A 22,427-nucleotide genomic window follows, 5' to 3' on the forward strand; every position below is an offset into this window, starting at 1 on the left:
TTCTTGTCTGTGAGGTGATTCAACAGCAAAGTGCTGAGGCACCATTCACACGTTGTAAACAGGAAATACTCTTCGAATGATAACAGATTAGAGTTATAGTCCATCTCTTTCAGTTACACACACACAGCTGTTAGTTCACCTGACAATAGGCCTATTAGTCTGTTTAACGGAAGAAGAAAACAGGTTAAGAGATATCAGACATCTCACTGGAAAGACATTGTTTTGGTACATAGCCATATATAAAAAAAAGAGAAGTTTAACCAAAGATCTGTGTTAGCCATTTCCAATCAGGGAGATGAAAGGATACTACAATTAGTTTCTGCATTAACTCTCCTTGCTATTAAGCTCATAAAGCATGCCTGGTACCACATAAAAGTATACTAACAGAGGGTATCACTTTAATTTAAATTAAGCAGATAGTATTATTGCTGATAAAAGAGACATGCCGCCAAATCCTGTTGTCTTGCACTCATCAGAACAGAACAGGATTTGGACATTACTGGCTAAAAATCCACCTGGTTCACCGATATCCTTTAGGGAAGGAAATCTGCTGTCCTTAACCAGTCACACCTATATGACATTAGACCCACACCAATGTGGATGACTCCTCACTACCCTCTGAAATGGCCTAGCAAGCCCTTCAGTTTAACAGCAATTAGGGATATTACCAGTGACACATGTTCCATGAAAGTCGTTTTAAAATTTATTCTGTATAGCTGTTTGGTAATTTGTTTGGCCTTATTGCTCCAACTGTCATTCCCACTCCATCCATCCTACCTTTCTCTTTGAGTTATGGATAGGCTAAGACCTTTCTCATGGCAGCATAGGACGTTGAGGGGAGACCTCAAAAGAGGTCTATAAAATCATGAGGGTTACAGATAAGGTGAATAGCCAAGGTCTTTTCTGTAGGGTGGGGGAGTTCAAAACCAGGGGCATTTTTTTTTTTTTTTTAAGGTGAGAGGAAAAAGACTTAAAAGGGACCTGAGGGGCAATTTTTTCCACAGAGGGTGGTTCACATGTGAATGAACTGCCAAAGGAAATGGTGAATGCAGACCGAAGGGTCTGTTTCTGTGCTCTGTGACTCTAAGTTTTTTGAGGAGGTGACGAAGATGATTGATGAGGGAAAAGTGGTTGATGTTGTCTACATGGAGTTCAGTAAAGCCTTTGACAAGGTCCCTCGTGGCAGACTGGTACAGAAGATGAAGTTACATGGTATCAGGGGTGAGCCGGCAAGATGGATACAGAACGGGCTTAGTCACAGGAGACGGAAAGTAATGGTGGAAGGATACTGTTTAGAATGGAGGGTTGTGACTAGTGGTGTTCCACAGGGATCAGTGCTGGGATCTCTGCTGTTCGTGGTCTACATAAATGAATTGGAGGAAAACATGGCTGGTTTAATTAGTAAGTTTGTGAATGATACAAAGATTGGCCAAGTCGCGGATAGTGAGGAGGACTGTCAGAGGATACAGCAGGATATAAGTCAGTTGGAGGCATGGGCAGAAAAATGGTAGATGAATTTTATAAATAGGAGGTAATGCATGTGAACACTATTTAAACAGGCAACAACATACTGCAACAACACAGAACTATGCCAAGAGGAAGAAGAATACCTCTTCCAGGTTTTCAAGGATAATGGATATCCAAAAAACTGGGTCAGAAGATGCCTACATGAACAACATCAGGAAGATACTACACGCCCCAACAACTCATCACACCACCCTGCATCAGGAACACATCGGAACTCACCACAAGACTCCTACAACCGCTGGGCATCAGACGGGCACAGAAGCCCAAATCAACCCTACGACAACTGCTCACCCGAACTAAAGACCCACCCCCCGCCATGGACTGGACCAATGTCATCTATAAGATCCCCTGCAGAGACTGGGAGAAACACTACATCAGACAAATAGGAAGGAAATTGACAACAAGGGTACACGAACACCAACTGGCTACAAAAAGACACAACCAATACTCACTCATCTCAATCCACACAGATAAGGAGAACCACCAATTCGACTGGGACAACACCAAAATCCTGGGACAAGCTAAGCAGAGACAGGCATGGGAATTCCTAGAAGCCTGGCACTCCACGAAGAAAGCCATTAATAAACACGTAGAACTCAACCCCATATTCACTCCACTACAAAGGAAAACTGGAAGTGAGGCAATCCAGCTCAACGGATTCCAGAGTTTAAAAACCAGGTGGGAAAACACACCGATGCTTCATCAGAGGCTGCACTGAGGATGTTACCAAGCACGGTAACGAAACGTCTGCGGAACAACAAACCAGCTCGGCAAGCCAACCAACCTCAATGAGGTAATGCGTTTTGAAAGTCAAGTACAGGTGGAAATTATTCAGTAAATGGCAGAACCCTTAGGAATATTGATATGCAGAGGGATCTGGGTATGCAGGTCCACAGATTGCTGAAGGTGGTAGAGCAGGTAGATAAGGTAGTAAAAAAGGCTTATGGCATGCTTTCCTTCACTGGAAGGGGTATTGAGTATAAAGGACAGGCAGTTATTCTGCAGCTTTGTAGACCTTTAGTTAGCCTACACTTGGAATATTGCAGACAGTTCTAGTCGCCATGCTACCAAAAGGATGTGGATGCTTTGGAGAAGGTACAGAAAAGATTTACCAGGATGTTGCCTGGTATGGGGCTTGGCTAGACTGGGCTTGTTTTCACTAGAATGCAGGAGGTTAAGGGGTGACCTGATAGAAGTTTATAAGATTGTGAATGACATGGATGGAGGGGAAAGTATGAGGTTTCTTCCCAGGGTGGAGGGGTCAATTATTAGGGGATTCAGGTTCAAGGTGCAGAGTGGGGGTCATTTAAAAGAGATGTGCGAGGCAAGTCTTTCACACAAAGGGTGATGAGTGCCTGGAACACACTGCCAGAGGAGATGGCAGAAGCAGACACAATAGCAACATTCAAAAAGCACTCGGACGAATACAAGAATAGGAAGGGAATAGAGGGATACAGATCCTGTAAGAGAAGACAGTTTTAGCGTGGAAGGGCAAAATGTGTTGGCGCAGGCTTGGAGGGCCAAAGGGCCTGTTCCTGTGCTGTATTGTTCTATGTTCTTGACTCTATAACTACATGAATACCAAATTTCAAGGGAACAATAATTTATACTGAATGAGAAGAGGGTGCTAATTTGTTTTGATTTGATTTATTATTGTCACATGTACCAAGATACAGTGAAAAGTGTTGTTTTTCATGCTAACCAGGCAAGTCATGCTTTATGTAAGTACATCAGGGTAATAGAACAGAATGCAGAATACAATGTTACAACTACAGAGAAGGTGCAGACGAAGATCAACTCTAACACATTGAGAGGTCCATTCATAAATCTGATAACAGTGGGGTAGAAGTTGTTCTTAAATCTGTTGGTACATGATTTTGTATCTGCTGCCCGATGGAAGAGTGTGGAAGAGAGTATAACTGGGGTGGGAGGGCTCTTTGATTATTTTGACTGCTTTCCCAAGGCAGCGGGAAGTGTAGAGCAAATGGACTGTGTTTGGTCAAGGTGTTGGCATGGAGGATGAACCAGGGAAAGTTAACCTTCAAGATTTTGTTTAAATTCAAATCAGGCAAGTCAACTTTGGTTGATCAGGCCATGGCAATGGGGAAATACTTCCCAGAATGAGTGCCTACCAAGCTTTGTTTAATTGAAAAAGGCATAATACATGGCGATGTTCTCTTTGGACTGGGCCCTGCATATGAATGTATGTAGCTTCCAGCAAGCAACTATAGGTCAGGCACATTGAGAACCAGCTTGGTATTTGGTGTAAATTTTAGCACAATTGGAATTATTTGGGAAGTGTAGTCCAATTGTGGAATCATATCTAATGGTGGGCAACATGTTCTGAGTTCTGCAAATATAGTTTGGCTGAGTGGAATCAAAACTCTGCCCATTGCAAACTACTGAAATGACATGCTGTTTGATCCGGTCCACAAGTCATACAGTCATAGAGGCATACAGCACAGAAACAGACCCTTTGGCCCAACTTGTCCATGATAACCAGGCTTCCAAAACTGAACTAGTCCCATTTGCCTGCATTTGGCCCATATTCCTCTAAACATTTCCTATCCATGTACCTGTCCAAATATCTTTTAAATGTTGTAATTATACTCACCTCTATCATTTTGACTGGCAGCTCATTCCATATACGCAGCACACTCTGTGAAAAGCTGCCCCTAAGGTTTCTTTTTCCCCTCTCACCTTATATCTATTCCTTCTTGTTTCGGACTCCCCTACCCTGGGGAAAAGGCCTTGGCTATTCACCTTACCTATGCCCCTCCCATTACTTTATAAACCTCTAAGGTTACTCCTCAGCTTCCTACGTTCCAGGGAAAAAAGTCCCAGCATAGTCAGCCTCTCCTTATAACTCAAACTTTCCAGTTTCAGTAACATCCTTGTAAATCTTTTTTGCCCCCTTTTCAGTTTAATAACATCCTTCCAATGGCAGGGTGACCAGAATTGTACGCACTACTCCAAATGTGGCCTTACCAATGCCTTTACAGCCATAACATGATGTCCCAACTCCTGTACTCAATGCTCTGACCGCTGAAGCCAAGCACACCAAACACCTTCTTCACCACCCTGTCTATCTCTGACGCCACTTTCAAGGAATTATGTATCTGCACCCCTATGTCTCTCTGTTCGACAACACTCCCAACGCCCTACCATTAACTGTGTCAGTCCTGCCCTGGTGTGTTATACCAAAATGTAACATCTCATATAGATTAAGTTCCATCTGCCATTCCTCGGCCCACTGGCCCAGTTGGTCAAGATCCCGTTGTACTCTTAGATAACTTTCTTCACTGTCCGCTATTCCACCAATTTTGGTGTCATCCACAAACTTACTAACCAATGCCTCCAATATTCTCATCCAAATCATTTATATAGTGGATCCATTTGTGCCAGATCACACCAATTCATCCAATTTCCTCATGATAGGGTCAGTACTGCATCCCCTGCAGTAGCTGGCTTTCCCCAGGTGCAGGGCACAATAGACCGTACACACATTGCACTGAGAGGACCATATTCTAACATGGCTGAGTTCATTAATGGGAAAGAGTGCCATTTTATCAACATACATTTGTGATCATTGGTACCACTCATAGCACTGTGTGCCAGGTACTCCGAAGATTCTCATGATCCTGCTGAGTTTCAAGGGCCAAATGCTTTTGAAAGACAAACTCTGGCTGTCTTTTTCAACCATGATTGATGATTCCATGATGCAGCACCCTGATTGAGGCAGAGCACACTTACAATGTAGCCCATTCTTCAACCAGAGCCAGGTGTAGCGGACAACAGGCCTCCAGAAGCTGCTTGGATTGGTCTGGGTGTGTCTGGCAGTATCCTCTGGACAGAATGTACTACATAATCCTAGTAAGCTGTGCTCTGCCCAAATGAAGGAGGAAAAGAGGGGTTGCGATGGAGGCCAATGAGCTTGGACAGCTGTCTTCTGAGAAGGAAGGTGAGGCTATAGAATAGGAGGAACATTATCTGCAGCACTGATAGAGTACAGCAGCATGGGGACTACAAGCCAGACAGGATTTAATTGACATCTGCTGGAACTGGATGAGTTGGGTGCAGTGATCGTTCATTTACTGTAAAATTGTCAGTACTGGCAACACAAACAGTCAATTTCTGTTTCAACAGGCAAATGCAATTTCTCTTTATTTGAATTCTGTTCATTTTTGGTGTTAGTGAATGAATGTGAATGTTTTGAAGTGATTGAAGGCTTTCCTGTATGAACAGTGATAAGATATGTCCAGCAGTAGGGAAACAGTAGCAGGACTGTAAAACGGGATGTGACTAAGGACATGTAATTTGTCTGCCCTGGTGTTTAAACAGCAATAGGGGAAGGAATGTGCAGTTGTATGTGTAAGGAAGTGTCAGATGTGCCACCTATCTTCCATAAGTAGTATTGGTTTGTGGGTGATGTCCCACTAAATAGTCTGTGAAAGGCAACTTGACTGCCAACGCTTGACCAGGTACACAGCTGTGGTTCTACGATGGCTTTGGCACCAGGGATTCTGGGACATTCCATCAACAGGTGGGTGCTTCCACCTACTGTGAGTCAGAGAACTGGGCTAGTATCGGACAAGGGGCATGTGTCACCTCGTTAAAGAGGTGAAGTTAGGACCTTGGCATGAGAAAACTCACTAGACATTGAGAGAGAGAGACTCTCCACGAAACTTCACAAAAATAACACGTAGTAATTTCTGGTAAGATTCAGCCTGCATCTTGGCAATATTTTGATAAGATAGACCGAGACAGGTGGAGAAAAAGGAAACTAAAACTTTTAAAATCAAATATTATTACTGACATTTAAATAATTCAGCTTTATGCAAATATTGCAATTTTATTACTTAAGTATTGCTCACCTCATTTCTTAATAAACTTTCACCACAATTGTACGTACATTGGATCGGATAATTTGGACATGCAACTGCTTCATGCTCCTTGAAAGAGAAAAATGCAAGACCTGTAAGTAACATCAAATTAGATGCATCATAAACAATCAGGTAATTAGTTATACCTACAGATTTATCGATTGGAGCTCATCATGTGAATAGCTCCACCCTGATTTCTCCAGCACCAAAAAATCTAATTCCCCTTTGGAACGTCTTTCCAAAATTAGGGATAAATATTAGTTCCCAAATTGTGCTGTGGGATCTCTACAATAAATCTGAAAGGCCAGATTGGGGCCTTGGTATTAAAGTCTCTTTGAAAGGACGACGCATGTAACACTCCCTCACTATAATATACACTGTAATGTTGGCCACCAGTACGTGTTCAAATCTTAAACATGGACTAGAATCCAGAAGTTTCTGTCTGAGTTAATGATGATAATGAGTCAAGAGACACAAAATAACCTCTTGTGTAGGCAACAGAAATCTCGATGAGCACGTGAAAACAAAGCCTGATATACAGAAGCCAAGGCAATAAAGAACATAGTTTACCTTCGATGGCACAAAATTATGTCAGAAGTCACACGACACTAGGTTATAGTCCAACAGGTTTATTTGAAATCACAAGCTTTTGGAGCACTGCTCCTTCATCAGGTGAAGTGGGACCCCTGGTGTCAGGTGACTTCTGATTTTGTCCACCCCAGTCCAACACTGGCGCCTCCACATCACAAAATTATGTAGCAATCATGAACTGGCCAACAAAATAGTTGATTACCCACCGAATATAGTATTACCTTTATGTTTTTAAAGATCAGTTTCACTTTGCAATATTGGCAGGCTTCTTCTCTATAATCACATACTGTTTGTAAATGGCCCGTTAAATCTTTTCTATGTAAGATAGCATCACAACCATTGACACATGCTACAGTTTCAAACTCGCATTTTTTAAGGTGATCCTTAAATAATAGAGAAAAAAAAATTATCAGCAAGTCATGAATTTGGATTTTGATTTGGTCAGTATTTTATCTTCATCAAGAAAAGAGCTGTCAGTGTAAGTGAATTACACCCTTCTCACTTTTGACACCAAATGTCAGTATAAAACACAAGCAAAGAGCTTTGTCTTAGCCCCGAACTTAGAAGAATACCACCTACTGCACCAGGTTGAATTCTTCCATTTTCTTATGTCCTGTGCGTGAATGCAAATTCAAATGAAATGTTCTAGTTTTGGATGGAAAACAATCTGGACAATTTCCTGACATGGGCTCCAAACACGTGAAAACCTGTTTCCAGAGCATGCAATTCAAAATGTTACCTGTTAAAGTGTGCATTCAGCCAGATTGTCATTGTCTGTTTGCTGTAGTCCTAAACTCTTAAGGAATTAGTTTGATAATATGCGCAGCATATCACATAGCATTGTGGACTGTACTTAAATTTAGGTATCTTACATGGTCAGGCATTGTGTTAAGTCACTGCTTTCCGTAGTTTCCCCCTTTCCATCTCAATCATTTCTACTAAGGCAGATAGAATAGCAAAGTGACAAACTGTGACATATTTCAAGAACTGAGATTTCTATGGAGAGTGAGGAACATAACTTTGGAGTATTGAAGAGACTGAGTTATAAACTGGATGTTTGGATATTCCCTGCTGCACACTGTCTTGCTATATTCGACATTGCCAGTGCATTTGAGCAGCTGTGTAAATGTTACAGTGCCCACTCACAGCTCTGCGAGATCATAGGTGTGCAGCAAGACGCCCTTGAATAGAGGCTTGAAGGATTTCAAATTAGCACCTTTCTGCAGTGAATCTAATATTGATGGAGAAACCTTGATAGTGCACCTTGTAGAAAATTAATTCATAGAATAGAATCCCTACAGTGGGAAAACAGGCCCTTTGGCTCAACAAGTCCACACTGACCCTTGGAGCATCCCACCCAGACTCATCTCCTTTAACCCACCTAAGCTACACATCCCTGAACACTAGGGGCAATTTAGCTTGGCCAATCCATCTATCTTGCACATCTCTGGACTGTGGGAGGAAACCACTGAGCCACCGTGCCGCCTGGGGGGTGGGGGGTGGAGTCTGCTGTTTGTTAATTTTTCCAAGTCAATTAACTTCTTCACATTAGAGGCAGTTTGGCTGACTGATGCAAAGACAAAACAAAATGAGATCACCTGTTCCTAATACTTTTCCTTCATCTGATAATGATTGACATGAATAATATTTTTTACATCTGTATTTTAGGCTTTTCTATGTTGAGAATCAAAGTTTAATATGCCAGTAACTCACCTCCTGGCTCCCCAAACCTGTTCACCATTTACAGGACAGGAATCAGGAGTGTGATGGAATACTCTCTATTTGCCAGGAAGAGTGCAGCTCCAACAACACTCAAGACACTTGACACTATGCAAGACAAAGCAGGCACTTAGTTGGCAGCCCATTCACCACCTTAAATATTCATTTTTTTAATGCTGACACAAAGAGCCAGTGCACCATATCTACACGATGCACGGCAGCAACTCACCAAGATCCCTTTGATAGCTTCTTCCAAACCCAAAAACTCTACCACCTAGAAGGGCAAGGACAGCAGATGCATGGGAACACATCCACTTGGAAGTTCCCCTCTAAATTACACACAATCGGACTTGGAAATATATCATCTTTCGTACGCTGTCGCTTTGTCAAGATCCTGGTATTCCCTTCCTAACAACACTAAGTGGCTACCCACTCCACACAGACTGCCATTTGTTTGAGAAGGCAACTCACCAGCACCTTCTCCAGGGCATTTAGGGCTAGGTAATAAACGTTCACCTATCTAGTAATACTCACATCCTGTACACAGGTGAGCAAAAAAGCCAGTTGCAAAGATTCAGTAATCAAGGTGAGATCAGAACAGAATAATATCAGCTAGCGAGTAGATACATTTGTAATATTCAGGCAGAAGTATAAATGTAGCATTAAAAGCATATGGGTATTTGAAAATCAACTACCAAATTGATTTATGGCAAAGGCAATAGCAGATGAAACTAAGGACTAGAATTGATAGAGGTTAGTTGGAGGAGAGAAAACAAAAGAACATGAGCAAAAGGAAGAGATCGCAAGAACTGCAGATGCTGGAGTCAGAGATAATACAGTGTGGATCTCGAGGAATACAGCAGGCCAGGCAGCATCAGAGGAACAGGAAAGGTGACGTTTTGGGTCGGGACCTTTCCTCCAGCTCCAAACTGTGTTATCTATGAGCAAAAGGAAGTTTCTTGAGACTTGCCCAAAGTGATGTTCTGTGTTTCATTAGGGCTTGTGCTGGAGTTGCTTTTATTTACAGTATACATTAATAAATTTAGACTTAACACTTGAGGAAAAAAGTTGAAATTTGACCATGACACCAAATTAGGTGCATAGTAAATGATAGTGAGAACTAACCAAGGGAGGAAGATGCAGATAGGCTGTCAAAATCAGCAAATGGCTGGGAGATATAGTTCAAAATATAAAAATGTGAAGTAGCATATTCTGGAAGCAAGAATATGGAATATGAATACACTTTAAACGTAAGATTTTAAGTAGATTAGGGAGACAGAGGCAAGTTGGTGCAGTCTCAGATTACTGCAGATGGCAGCACAAGTAGATATGCCCTGCAAAAGGAAAACAGAAAACGGAAAACAAATCATATAAATGAAAAGGTAATGCTAAACTTTTATGAGGTTTTAGTTAGGTAGCAGTTGAAGCATTACATACAGTTGTAGACGTTATTACAGAAAGGATCTAAATGCAACAGAAAAGATAAAGGATGGCTTCGTTTGGTTGATAGCAGGAGCTACAATTATCAAAAGAAGCTTTAAATAAGTTTAAAAAATAAATTTAAGATGTTTAGTTAGATAATTGGAACATTCAAATACAATAAAGAGTTTTAACTATGTTAAATAATCATGGATTGTTTTCACTGGTTAGTAAGATGGTAAGAAACAAGCAAAAACATTTCTTTAAAAAAAACACAGTACAAAAGATTTAAAAAAATTCTTTTTACACAGTGGGTGGTTAGAATGCGTAAAAACTTTGGTCAAAGGTTACAGACGACTCAGAAGAGCTGAGGAGTCATAAATGCTTTATTGGAGTAATGAAAGTTCAAATACAACACATACTTAATCTGAGAAAAATAAAGCATCGCCAGGAGGAGTCTGGCACAAATTTGGCACAGGTAAAAAAATTGCTTACTGAACATCAAGGGCAGATATAACTTCTTGCTGACAGCCTTTCTCCTTTCACATTCCTCCTCTTTCTTCTTCGAGCATTGCCTCGTTTGTGTGAGATCTGTTCATTCTCTCAGTCATGCTATATTCCATGAGGAATGCCTACTACTCCACATGAGTTTGGGAGTGACCTGCTATGCAAAAGCCTTTGTGCTCTGACAAACTCCTTCAGCCATCACCAGAGTGCAGACTTTAGCAACTTTAAAGAATTTTAGAAAGCACCAGTGACTTATACAATCATAGTAACAGGCAGAAAAAAAACCAAGCAGCAACTCACCCAAAAGTAGTTAACAATCCTTTTAAATAGGAGATAGGAGTTGTGATGGGTGCTGAAGCAGTGCTCAGGCAAGTACAATTAGAAGAAAGCATTATCTGGATTATTAAGCTCCAAAATAGCAGTGTCAGAGTCAAATCAATCTTACATGCTGATTGGTGTGAAGATCTGCCTACTCAGCATGGGTCATGGATCACATAGCCTAATGCTGTGCGAAAATCACAAATTAAGGTTGAAAGATGAATATCACAAGAGTCAAAGTAGCTGTTAATCCAAATTTTGAGACACCATCCCAGCACTGATGATAGTCAAGAAGAAATTGATGTTGAATTGGATTAATGTAATTTGCTAAAAATTACTGAAATGTCAATGACATAATGAGAAATCCACAGCACAGTGAAGTAGGAGAAGACAACATTGTTATTCTGCATTATTATAATCATACAGTGATTGGAAGATCCAGTACCAAAAAGCAATTTCAGCTGTCAAATAAGGACATAGTAACATTGTCGTAAACTGCTTTCCTAAATTTTACGAAATAAGAAAAACTGTAAAACTTTGGCAGAAATGCAGAACAATGCTAATGTTCACATATTTGATAAATATTTTTCACTTGAAGAAAGCTGGATATAATTATGTTCTTTGCAATTGAAATACAATTGAAACAAGTGTTACTAAGATGTTCATACATACAAAATAAGAGGAAAATCAAGAGTTTATTAAATATTGTATAAGTAGTTCTACAGTACTCACCCCTAAACGTCCAAATGATGTTTTTACAATGCAGGCTGGTGAATTTTTACAGTACACCATCAAATTCCATACTTCCCTCTTGCAACAATTATCTCTAAATATCTTTAAAAAATGCACATATTAAATATTATTATTTTCTTAAAGTAGACTCTACAATATAAAGAGGAACTTTTAAAAAGTACAGTCATTCAGTCTGCAGTCAGAATAAGAAATGCTGGTTAACCCTGAATTCAAATGAAAGATTCCACTCAGAACCATGACATAACTTTCCCTTCAGAATTTAAATGGCCAGCTGAGTATTTCCAATACTTAAAAATAACAAAACTGTGATGCTGGAAATCTGAGTCAAAGCATCTCATTTTCCACTTGGCAGACATTGCAGCCTTGGGGAATCAATATCATAAACCTGAACACCTTCATCTCTGTCCTTTACCAACCCTCACATCCCAGGCCTGTCATGACATGGGCTGCGTTCATCACAGCCAACTCAGTTTCACCCACTTATGGTCCCTATTATCAGTTTTCCTTTTTCCTGAGCATACTATTATCAATCCCTTTGCCATGTTAACTGTCATTCTGTCTCTCTGGGTGCCATCTCCGCCTATTTCTCACTCCTCCTCCCACATCCCTTCTTCAGCATAACTACCACCTTTTCCTAGCTACAATCAGTTCTGAAGAAGGGTCACTGAACCTGAAACACTGGCTCTGCTTTTCCTCCACAGGTGCTGCCAGACCTGCTGAGTTTCTCTAGCAATTTCTGTTTTTGTTTCATATTTCCAATATTTTCAGCTTTCTATCATTCATTGATTGTTTTTTTTTAATCTTTATCAGTCATTAATTTGCACTTCTGTCTTTCAAAACAGTGTTTGCTGCTTGGCCTGCTGTGTTCGCTGCTTGGCCTGCTGTGTTCATCCAGCTCTACACCTTGTTATCTTTGCAATTGTGATGCAGGTTTTAACCTGTCTTTGTGCGTCATAAGCGGAGTTTAATATAAGCTGTCTGTCAGACATTATTCATTCTTTAGCCCATCTAAAATAGATAAAGCTTTTAGTATCCAGGAGGAATGTGTTGCATCACTGAAGTTGGTATATTCTTTTGATGTGTCATTGGGTAAACTAATCATATTGAGTGATAGTAAGCCAAGAAAGTTCCTTCTTCAGTCCTGGCGCATGCTGTGTGAGCTGATGCAGTTGAAGGTGTCAGAATGAAGTTAGCTTGAGTGCCTTTAGTGAAGCAAAGCACAAAAAATCAATACCATTTGCTGTTGATATTGCTATTCAGAAACCATGCTGGATCTGGACCAGAATGGGCTCAGTTGTGATACTTCTCACCTGTTTGTGAGAAGCATTAACATAGGCACAAAAAGGTGGGGCTGAATGGCCTGTTTCTATACTGCAAATTCTCAGTGATTCCATCTCACTTGTTTTTGGGACTGTCCATCCATTCTTTGAGAGCAACTATTGAGGTCGCTCTGTCAATAAATGCCTGAAGCCTTCTAAACATTGAGCGCTGGGCATGAGAGCTTAACAGGCGGACCTGCCGAAGATTCAAACAACTCAAATTGTGAGAAACAAGCAAAGGTCATGTTCCCCTCATTTGAATTAATGCACCCATATACACGTGGGCACAAATTGATGGGAGGGGGCAAGAAAGTTTGGATCCAATGTCAAGGTCTAATCAACAATGAGCAGTTCAGTTTCATGACGGTACTTGACACTGCAGCCTAGCATATGCCTTTCATGAATGAGTGTAACAGGTCCTGCACTTCAAAGGAATTCACTGCATGTGAAATGCTCAGATGTTTCGGAGAGATATGTGAAACTGTTAGGTCAATGCAAGTCTTTTGTTATCTAGAAATAGGCAAGAAAAATTATAGAGGAAAAATATTGAACTGTGATAATCCTCCTGTAAAAACGAACATGCTGGGTTTGGGGTCACTTGCCATTACTCTGCACAATGTTCATTGTATCTGATTGAATACAAATAGAACACAATAAAATGGCAATACTCCACAGGTCAGGGAACAAGTTTAAACAAAGCACAATCAGTCAAGGTCCCATGAGATTGTCTAACAGAATATAAAAATCAAGTTTTAAAATTTGAGGCTTTAGTAAAACAATATTTAAGCCTTTCTTCTGTGTCTCTCTAATTCAACTCATCCTTCTGTGTACTTTCCAAATTCTATCACAGCACAGATTTAAGGTCAATTCCATATCAGCATGAATTTGATATCAAGGATGTGCATGTGAACTGATCCCCTTGTGATTTATGTAATTAGGTATGTTAAATATATGTCATAATTTGTCTTGAGAGCACTCTAATCACTAAGAGAATCTGAAACTTTCCCAAGCCCAGCCCATTTTCATGCCCAGGCACAATTTTCTTCATAATTTCCTACAACAGTGACTGTACTTCCAAAGGATTTAATTTTCTTTCTGTACTGTTAAGTCAATGTCATTGTGTTCAACATGCCACACATATTGAACATGGCAGTTTCTTTTCAAACTTGAAGCACTGGAATTTTATTGCTCGAGGCAGGTGTTGCCAGCATAAGTTGGATTATTATATTTAATGAAATTAATTTGAGATCCTTTCAATACAACAGCATCATAAAAGAGGTATGCAACACCATTTCTGAAGAAGGGTCCCGATCCAAAACGTCAGCTTTCCTGCTCCTCTGATGCTGCCTGGCCTGCTGTGTTCCCCCAGCTCCACACTGTGTGTTACCCCATCCTTCCTCCTGGCTTCTAAAAGCATAACTATACTAGCTGAGCAACTGAGATCAGGAACTCACTGCAAGGAACTGTAAAAGCCAAGCGGTTGCTCACTTATTCATATGATATGTCATTGTAAGCACACAATAATTACTTCATACAACTCATGTTTTCTTAAAAGACACAAGTATTCCTTAAAATGTAGCAAAATGCTTTTAACAGAAAAAAAATTTACCTTTCTTCACAATTAACAAATGGCTCATCAAATTGTGACAATGCACAACTTTGAATTGTAAAATTTTTGCAAGTGTGGTTTCTTTAGAAGATAGTTATGGAGAAAATATGCAACTATTGCTTTTCATTAAGAGGAATTTCACTTTTTTTTATTTACTATTTTATCTTTGTCTAATATATATACAAGATATAACTTTATCTTACCCAATTTGTAATAATCTTTTCGTGATCAATGGGACAAATAGCAATAGGTTTAGTCTCTCTAGAAAGCATTTTAAAAACAGAAAAGAAGAATTAGGTAAAAGATTTAAAATAGGTTCAATTGTTCAGAACACTGAAAATTATTCTTGCAAATCTTATTGTACATGATTCTACTGCACACTCCAATCTATTAGGATGCTCTCATATAATGCTTTCTACAAATAAAATTGCCATTATTTACTGGACACGCAATTCAAAGATCATTTTTATAACTATTCATATTGAGTACCTGGACATTAACAAGTATATCAAAGATCAGCATTCCTAGACGGGTCTGCTACGCTAAGCACGGTAACTGAAGGGCAGCTCACGAAGGAATGTGTTTAATCAATAATTTACTTCCAAACTTGAGTCGGAGGAGAGAAGAAGTCACAACATATCCATTTATGAATTACCTGCAAAAATTTAGGGCAACTTAAGAGTAATAGTCCCTTCTCTCCAGTATCTCACTGATTACAAATCAAATAAGTGAAGGACAGTCAGCCTAACAGATGGTTACAATTCTTTAATGAAATAAACATGTACAAGAAACTGACAACAAACCAAATCAGTTGGGTATTTCATTTTCACTGCCAATCAACAATTTAAAATTGAACAACTTTGGAAGTGAATATTAGAAGTTGTTACTTACATTAATTCTGCAATGCAATTTTCACAAAATCGATGTCCACATCCAGTCTGGTACGGATTGCAAAGTACAAATGAACAAGTGACACATTTGTACCTATCTTCTAATGGTTCAACAAACCGAAGATTTAATCCATCTTGATATGGGTCAAAGCCTAGAGACAGTGATGTGCTGGAACTATCTTGACGAATGAATACGCTTGATTTGACACCATAACTATCTTCGGAGGCCATCAGTTATATTGCTTGACAAACCTAATGATTGTTTAAAAATCAATTATTAGTTGAAATTAAACACAATCTGCTTTTGATTCATCAATTATTGTGTTATGCAATTAAATTATTTTAATATTAACATGTGGAATGTTGTTTTTATTTTCATGAATTAAGAAGATTAATTATGGAAGAGAATAGATATGGCATTTCTCCAGTAATGAGCCTCTACCTATATTCTGATACTTGTAACGCGAGAATTTTTTTTCAATTTCAGAGTTATTATTAACAGATGGTGGGAATGGATTGTCAGAAAGAATACTCTAACTTAGGTCACAGGTAATATGTTGGCTCATTAACTGATCCAGTGATTGATGAAAGCAGCAACCCTCAAGCTAGGGTCCACAGATACCTTTCGGGATTTACAATGTAGGGCCTGCCTTATTTGGGGGGGAAAACTAGGTGATTACCCAGAGCAAGAATAAGTAATTAAGCAAAACCAAAAGAACTGCCAATGCTGGAAATCAGACACAAAAACAGAAATTGCTGGAAAAGCTCAACACGTCTGAAAGACCTGAAGAACCGAGTTCTGATGGTGGGTCACTGAAACCAAAATGTTAACTCAGATTTCTTTCCACAGATGCTTCCAGACCTGCTGAGCTTTTTCTGTTTTTTTTTGTGTGTTTGTATAACTAATTAAGCAGTGGTCAGAGATATGCCTTGCTTCTTCGTGCTCCAGTTTATCTCCGGCAGTGCTTGCTCTATCCCGATTCCTCAGGCTCCTGCTCTTTGTGCTTATACTTTCTGTAGCATCTTCTCTCTCATTTTTTTCCTCCTTGCCTCCATGCTCCTGTTCTGTTTGTTGCCCCACTCTCCGCAGGCTCCTGCTTTCTCGCTACTGATGGGCAATACTCTAGATGCCTCTTGCTTTGCTTTCTCAGTACTCTTGGTCTCAAAATTCTTTCTCCATGATGCAGCTCTCTCAAGATAACTGTTCTCTGCTCGTTAATACTCTTCCCAGGCTCCAGTTCTCCTGTTCTCCCCAGGCTCCTGCTCTATATGTGCTCTGGCAAAAAAAGACTCTGCAATGAGCAGCAGACAACTGGGCTGAATCGTACGAGATGTTGGCTAAGTGTGGTTTTTGGTGAGGATCACGAAGGCTTTCTGTCTGTTAACCCTACCAGGATTTCTCCTGCTATTTCCGCAAATGTGATTCATTAACGGTGCACCATTAACTATGGCAGTGCCACCTGTCATACTCAGTGCAGGTGTAAGTCACTGCCACGATCTCCCACAATTCCTGGCCCTGGCAGCATCCTTAAAGCTCATATGTGCAGCCGGACAAGTGTTGGCAGTCCACAGCTGCTCTGTACCACTTGCTTTATTCATCCCAGCAGGTCAGATGGAGGGTAATTGGCACTCTGCATTACCATGGGGACTCGGAGGTCCTGTTGGACTGGGGAAGGGGTAGCTGTGGTGAGATAGTTAGGATGCTTTTCATCGCAACCCATGACGTGTGCTACGAGATGTTGGTGACTAAAGGAAAACCAGAGGCATCAACATCTTCAGAAAGTCAACCAAAGAACCATCATCTGTGGCTGTGGAACAAAGCATCATGAAAACCACTTAAGTAATTAAGGGTCTAGGCCCGAAACATCAGCCTTTCTGCTCCTATGATGCTGCTTGGCCTGCTGTGTTCATCCAGCTCCGCACCTTGTTGTCTAAGTAATTTGCCCACCTTTGTTAGAGGGAATCCCTGATTTACAAACGTCTGAGTTACAAATGCTCATATTTATGAATTTGATTATAAGTTTTAAAGATGCAACAGATGAACATTTCCTACACTTTGGAATGGCTATTTTCCATTGTCTTGAATTGTGTTCTGACTTTCGAACAAATTGTCTGGCAAACAGACCCCAGAACGGAACCCGTTCACAACCTTGGGCCGGACTGTATTTTCTCTTATTTATCCCGTAACTGTGCTTGTTTCACTGTCTGTCTTTTATGTAAATGAGGATGAAAACAAAGGTTTTTGCATTTAAAGTGGCGGAGGATTACATATTTCATTCTGGATGTTCCTTGGTGCCTGATTCATCTGAAGAGCTCCTTCAAAATTTTGAGAAGCACTGACCTGACGCACTCAGTTGAGACAGCCCTTAATTGAAGCCACAGTCTGGAAAGTTTGATTGATCTCAGTTAGGGCAGAGGTTGGACCTTTAACCTCTACTGTCTGTTTTAATTGATCTCTCACCTACTCTGGTTCCTTTAAGGTGCTTCCTAATCTGGCAGCTGAGAGGCTAACAAAAGGTCAACAGCTTCAGGAAGGGAGGTACCGAACCACTTTTCATTTAATGACAAACGCATACCACAGATAGATTGAAGCTTTTTATGTTCTTAATCTTTCTGCGGATTTCAAAGGAGCGCCTTTGATAACAAACAATAAACGGTCTAAAAAAATCTATAATGGGAGCTGTGGGGTATTAAAACAGTTGTTCTTAGTAGCTACCAGCTAAATATAATTTTCAGTTCTGGATTTGCCAGTGCTTCCATTTTGCACGTTTGTATTGTAACATCATGTTACTTCCCCATTTATCCATACATATCCCAAAGGGACAAAGAATGCATAAATAAGAACACAAAGAACAGGTGTAAGCGAGTCTGAGTAATCCAGCCTTGAACATATTCAATGACCCAACCACCACTGCTCACTAAGGAAGAGAGAAGAAATTTTTCCTCTTGTGCCTTAAATGAGATACTCCTTATTTTTAAACAGTGCCCATATGCATCTAAATCTCAGTACACTGCAATATAATTTAACACTCTACTTTTGACGTAACTCAACAAAAAGAAGTGTCAATATTAATTGATAAAAAAATTAACGTTCTTCATTTCATCTCACAGACAATACAACTGTTGGTTGCTATCTCACAGCCTACTGAAAATTCACAACCTTTATTTCATGGAGCTGTTTCATGAGCCATTCTCAGTTTTGATCGACTTCACAATGTGAAGAACAGCCAATTCAATTATTAAGAAATGAAAGCAGAAAATGAGGGAAAGGCACAGCAGATCTGCCAGCATCCAGATTAAAATCGGCAATTGTAATTTTGGGAGAGAATCCTTCATCAGAACACCTTTATCGCTAAAGTTTCTATGAAGGCTTTTACTTCTCAACCTGACCATCAGAATAAACACAAGTAGCTGCATCAAACAGATCAAGAAAGTTTCTAGCTGAGTTGACCATATTTCAGTCAGCAACATGGGTACAATTTTTAAAATTCCTGTGTGGAATGTAAGCATGGCTGGCAAGTCTAGCATTTATTGCACATCCCTAATTAGAGTCGTATAACTTTGAAATAGGCCCTTCAGCCCAGCAGGTCAATGCCAACCAATGAAAACCAAACTACACTCATGCCACTTGCACTTAGTCCATAGTCTACCGATGCCCTGGCATTTAAAGTACTCATCCAAATGCTTCCTAAATGTTGCAAGAGTAACCTCCCAGGCAGCACATTCCATACATCTATCACCCTCTGGGTGAAAAAGTTCTCTCTCATTTCTTCTCAAACCACATGCTCTTCACCTTAGATTTATGCCCCTGAGGAAGAGATTCTCATGACCTACTCTGTCTATACTCTCAATTTTGTACACCTCAATTTGATACTCCCTCAGCCTCCTTTGCTCCAAAGGAAACAAACCCTGCGTGTCCAGTCTCTCTTCCTAACTGAGATTTTTCATCCTGGGCAATATCCCGGTGAATCCCTACAGCCTCTTCAATGCAATCACATCCTTCCAATAACGTGGTGACCAGAACTGCACGTAGTATTCCATCTGCAGCGTAACCAATGTTTTAGAAAGTTGAAACAAGAATTCTTTGCTCCAATTCTGTGCTCAGGCTAATGAAGGTAAGCATCATGGTGGAAGGAGTGAACATTGGTGGTGGTGGATAGGGCATCAATCAAGTGAGCTTCTTCGGTCTGGATAGTTGCTAGCTTCTTGCTTATTGTTGGACTTGCATTCATCCAGGCAAGTGAGAGTACTCTCTGACACTCCTGATATTTGTGCCTTGTAGATGATGGACAGGCTTTGGGAAATCAGATGAGTTTTTCGCTGCAGAATTCCCAGCTGTGAGTTGCTCTTGTGCCTACCATTTATATGCTAGTCCAGTTACATTGGATGATGGAATTGCTGCCAGGTTACACGTATTTGGCCATGAAATCACGGTCATGAAATCAGCCCAATAGCCTTCTGATAGAAGTACGCATGTGGGTGACAGACGAGCATAGGATTAATACGCTCACATTGAAATCACCTACTAAAGATTGAAATCAAGGCTTACATATGAATAATGTGCATTTGGGCTAAATATTTGTGGGCACACAGAACCTGTGAAACTGCGCACTAACAAGGAGACAACTGACTCGAGGGGCGGAGAGCAATTTGGCAAGAACAAACAATAAAAGTAACAATTAACAGAAATGCTAAACAACAGTTAAGAGAATGATAATGATAAACATCTCTCTTTCACAACCTGTGAATTGAAATTAGTCAGACGTTCCTGGCAATCAGGTAACAACTAAAGATTTAGAAAAATTCCAAACTGACATTTCTACCCAACCCACTGAAACTCAACCACTGTTCAAAAAGAACTCTGTGGTATTTTCACATCATTGTGACTCCAAACGTTTGGTGTGTTTTCAGACCACTTTTTAAAATTCTAGTAATCCATTTTTCAAGTAAATCAATATGGCAATGATCAGTCAGTGACCAAATAACTTTTAAGATTTGGAAATTAAACTTCTTAGAACCAATTATAATGTCGATAAATTAATTGTTAAACTTGTAGCTAAAAAAATTGCTTCTGCTTTAGCGGCATTGACAAATCTGAGAAATTAGTCATTTAATTCATTGACAAACTTGTGCTTTTTCAGACAATTGTCAAAAGATGTTCTTACTGCAAAATGCTGTGGAGAAGTAATCAAGATAGTGATAATTAAGGAGGGGGTTGGCATGTACCTATGTTTTCGTGTGACGACAAGCAGTTTAGGTGTATTGCTGTGCAAAAAGAGGTAACGTAATTCAGCAGTCAGATATCGATGTGATTTCTGTGTGCAGAGAAGCAAATACTGCAAGACTCTCTCCAGATCATTTCACTTTGGTCTGAATCAGATTGCAGGCCACAATTACTGGTCCCAGGAGCAACCACAGTACAGCTCCAGCCTGAGAGACTTATCAACAAGCTGATCTGTTTAATTTGTTTGCACTAAAATGTTACTCAAGTTGATTAGAGTTTCCCTTTCTTTTAAACATTGATCAGGCCAAGGCTTTTCAGTGAAATGTAAACAAGATAGTTTTTTTCATTTTATATCAAAAATAAACTACCGGGTGTTGTCACTAATTTCATATTTAGTAGCCTACTATAGGTGACAAGACAATAAAGGGATGACTATCTTCTTAGACCATAAGAATAAAGTTCAAGTGAGTTACCACCAACATAATGTAAGGCAGACTGACAATACTATCTTGTGACATGCTGTAGATCGTGTGGTTCTGGGTAACATGTTCAAACATGACGGGTTATAAATCTTCGCCTCACAATTGTCAAGGAGTTTGGGGGTGGGGGGATAGGATCCTGCTGTGGTGGTGGTGTTGAAACTGTGAAGATTAATCTAGTGCCTCAGATATTAAACATGCATTGTTCCTTGTAAATGTACAGCATATCAATAATCTCAAAGAAATGTTATCTGCAAGCACTGCATATGTAACTGTGCAATAAATGTATATTTAGGTAAACTTATTTACATGGACATTAAAATAGTGGACAATTCTATTAAAACATATTTATTGGCAGGATAACTGCAAAGCAAGAGAGTCAATTTTTGTTCTCAAATTTAATATTTAAAATACTGAATTATAAAGGCTTTATGTTGTTGCAAATATTTGCTTACAGTTCCAGGATATTGCTAAAATGGCAATAGCAACACTGATGTGACCTTAATTCTGTCTTGTAAACCATCTGTCCACTTAAGTATTCACCGTCGCCATTAATGTACAACATTAACAGGAATCTCTGTCAGCATTTATATAGAATCCCTACAGCGGAGAAACAGGTGATTCAGCCCAACAAATCCACACTGACCATCTGAAGAGCATCTCACCTAGACCCATCCCACTACCCTATTCTCATAACCCTGCATTTCCCATGGCTAACACACCTAACCTACACATCCCTGAACACTAGGGGCAATTTAACTTGGCTAATCCACCTAACTTGCACATCTCTGGACAGTTCATACAGAATTAGAAACAATTGTCTCCCTGTCAAGAAAATAAGATTGATTGGCACTGACTGAGCCCAAAAAAATCCAATTAACTCTCCTTTAATGATATCCAATAACTATCCTTATTTTAGCCCACATCCAACAGAAAATGTCTTCTTTCGGCAGGTTAATGCTTATTTCAAACATATATGGTAGATTGGCCTTCTTGTAAAATGCAACAAAACTTGTCTTGAATGTTCCTCAAGATTAACTTCCTCAACGTGACACCATTTCCCAAAAACAATTCTGCTCTAATTGGTTGAAATTCTTGCTACTTAACAAGATTGGGTGGGGGGAGGGGTTTGCTGGGAGATTAGTGTGGAGATGTTGGGTTGGGTAAAGAACAGTCTGATTTGAAGGAT

General features: G+C 39.9%; 1 protein-coding gene across 5 annotated transcripts in view; it reads right to left on the reverse strand.

The window, feature by feature from the left end:
• Nucleotides 1-22,427, reverse strand: part of LOC109920924 (TNF receptor-associated factor 5-like) — a 62,106-nt gene that overhangs the window by 15,771 nt on the left and 23,908 nt on the right. For 3 of the 5 annotated variants that reach the window (XM_048600648.1, XM_048600650.1, XM_048600649.1), the window contains exons 2-6: nt 15,537-15,787; nt 14,849-14,906; nt 11,697-11,798; nt 7,223-7,384; nt 6,402-6,479 (exon numbers count right to left, since the gene is read on the reverse strand). In XM_048600648.1, the coding sequence (XP_048456605.1) occupies nt 6,402-6,479; nt 7,223-7,384; nt 11,697-11,798; nt 14,849-14,906; nt 15,537-15,766 (630 nt within the window). In that variant the 5' untranslated portion in view covers nt 15,767-15,787. Of the gene's footprint in view, nt 1-6,401; nt 6,480-7,222; nt 7,385-11,696; nt 11,799-14,848; nt 14,907-15,134; nt 15,290-15,536; nt 15,788-22,427 lie in introns of those variants that run through there. The other 2 variants (XM_048600651.1, XM_048600652.1) reach the window with 2 other exon arrangements.

The sequence above is a fragment of the Rhincodon typus genome, chromosome 9 (genome assembly GCF_021869965.1).
Source record: "Rhincodon typus isolate 14 chromosome 9, sRhiTyp1.1, whole genome shotgun sequence".
In the NCBI taxonomy this organism is placed as follows: domain Eukaryota; kingdom Metazoa; phylum Chordata; class Chondrichthyes; order Orectolobiformes; family Rhincodontidae; genus Rhincodon; species Rhincodon typus.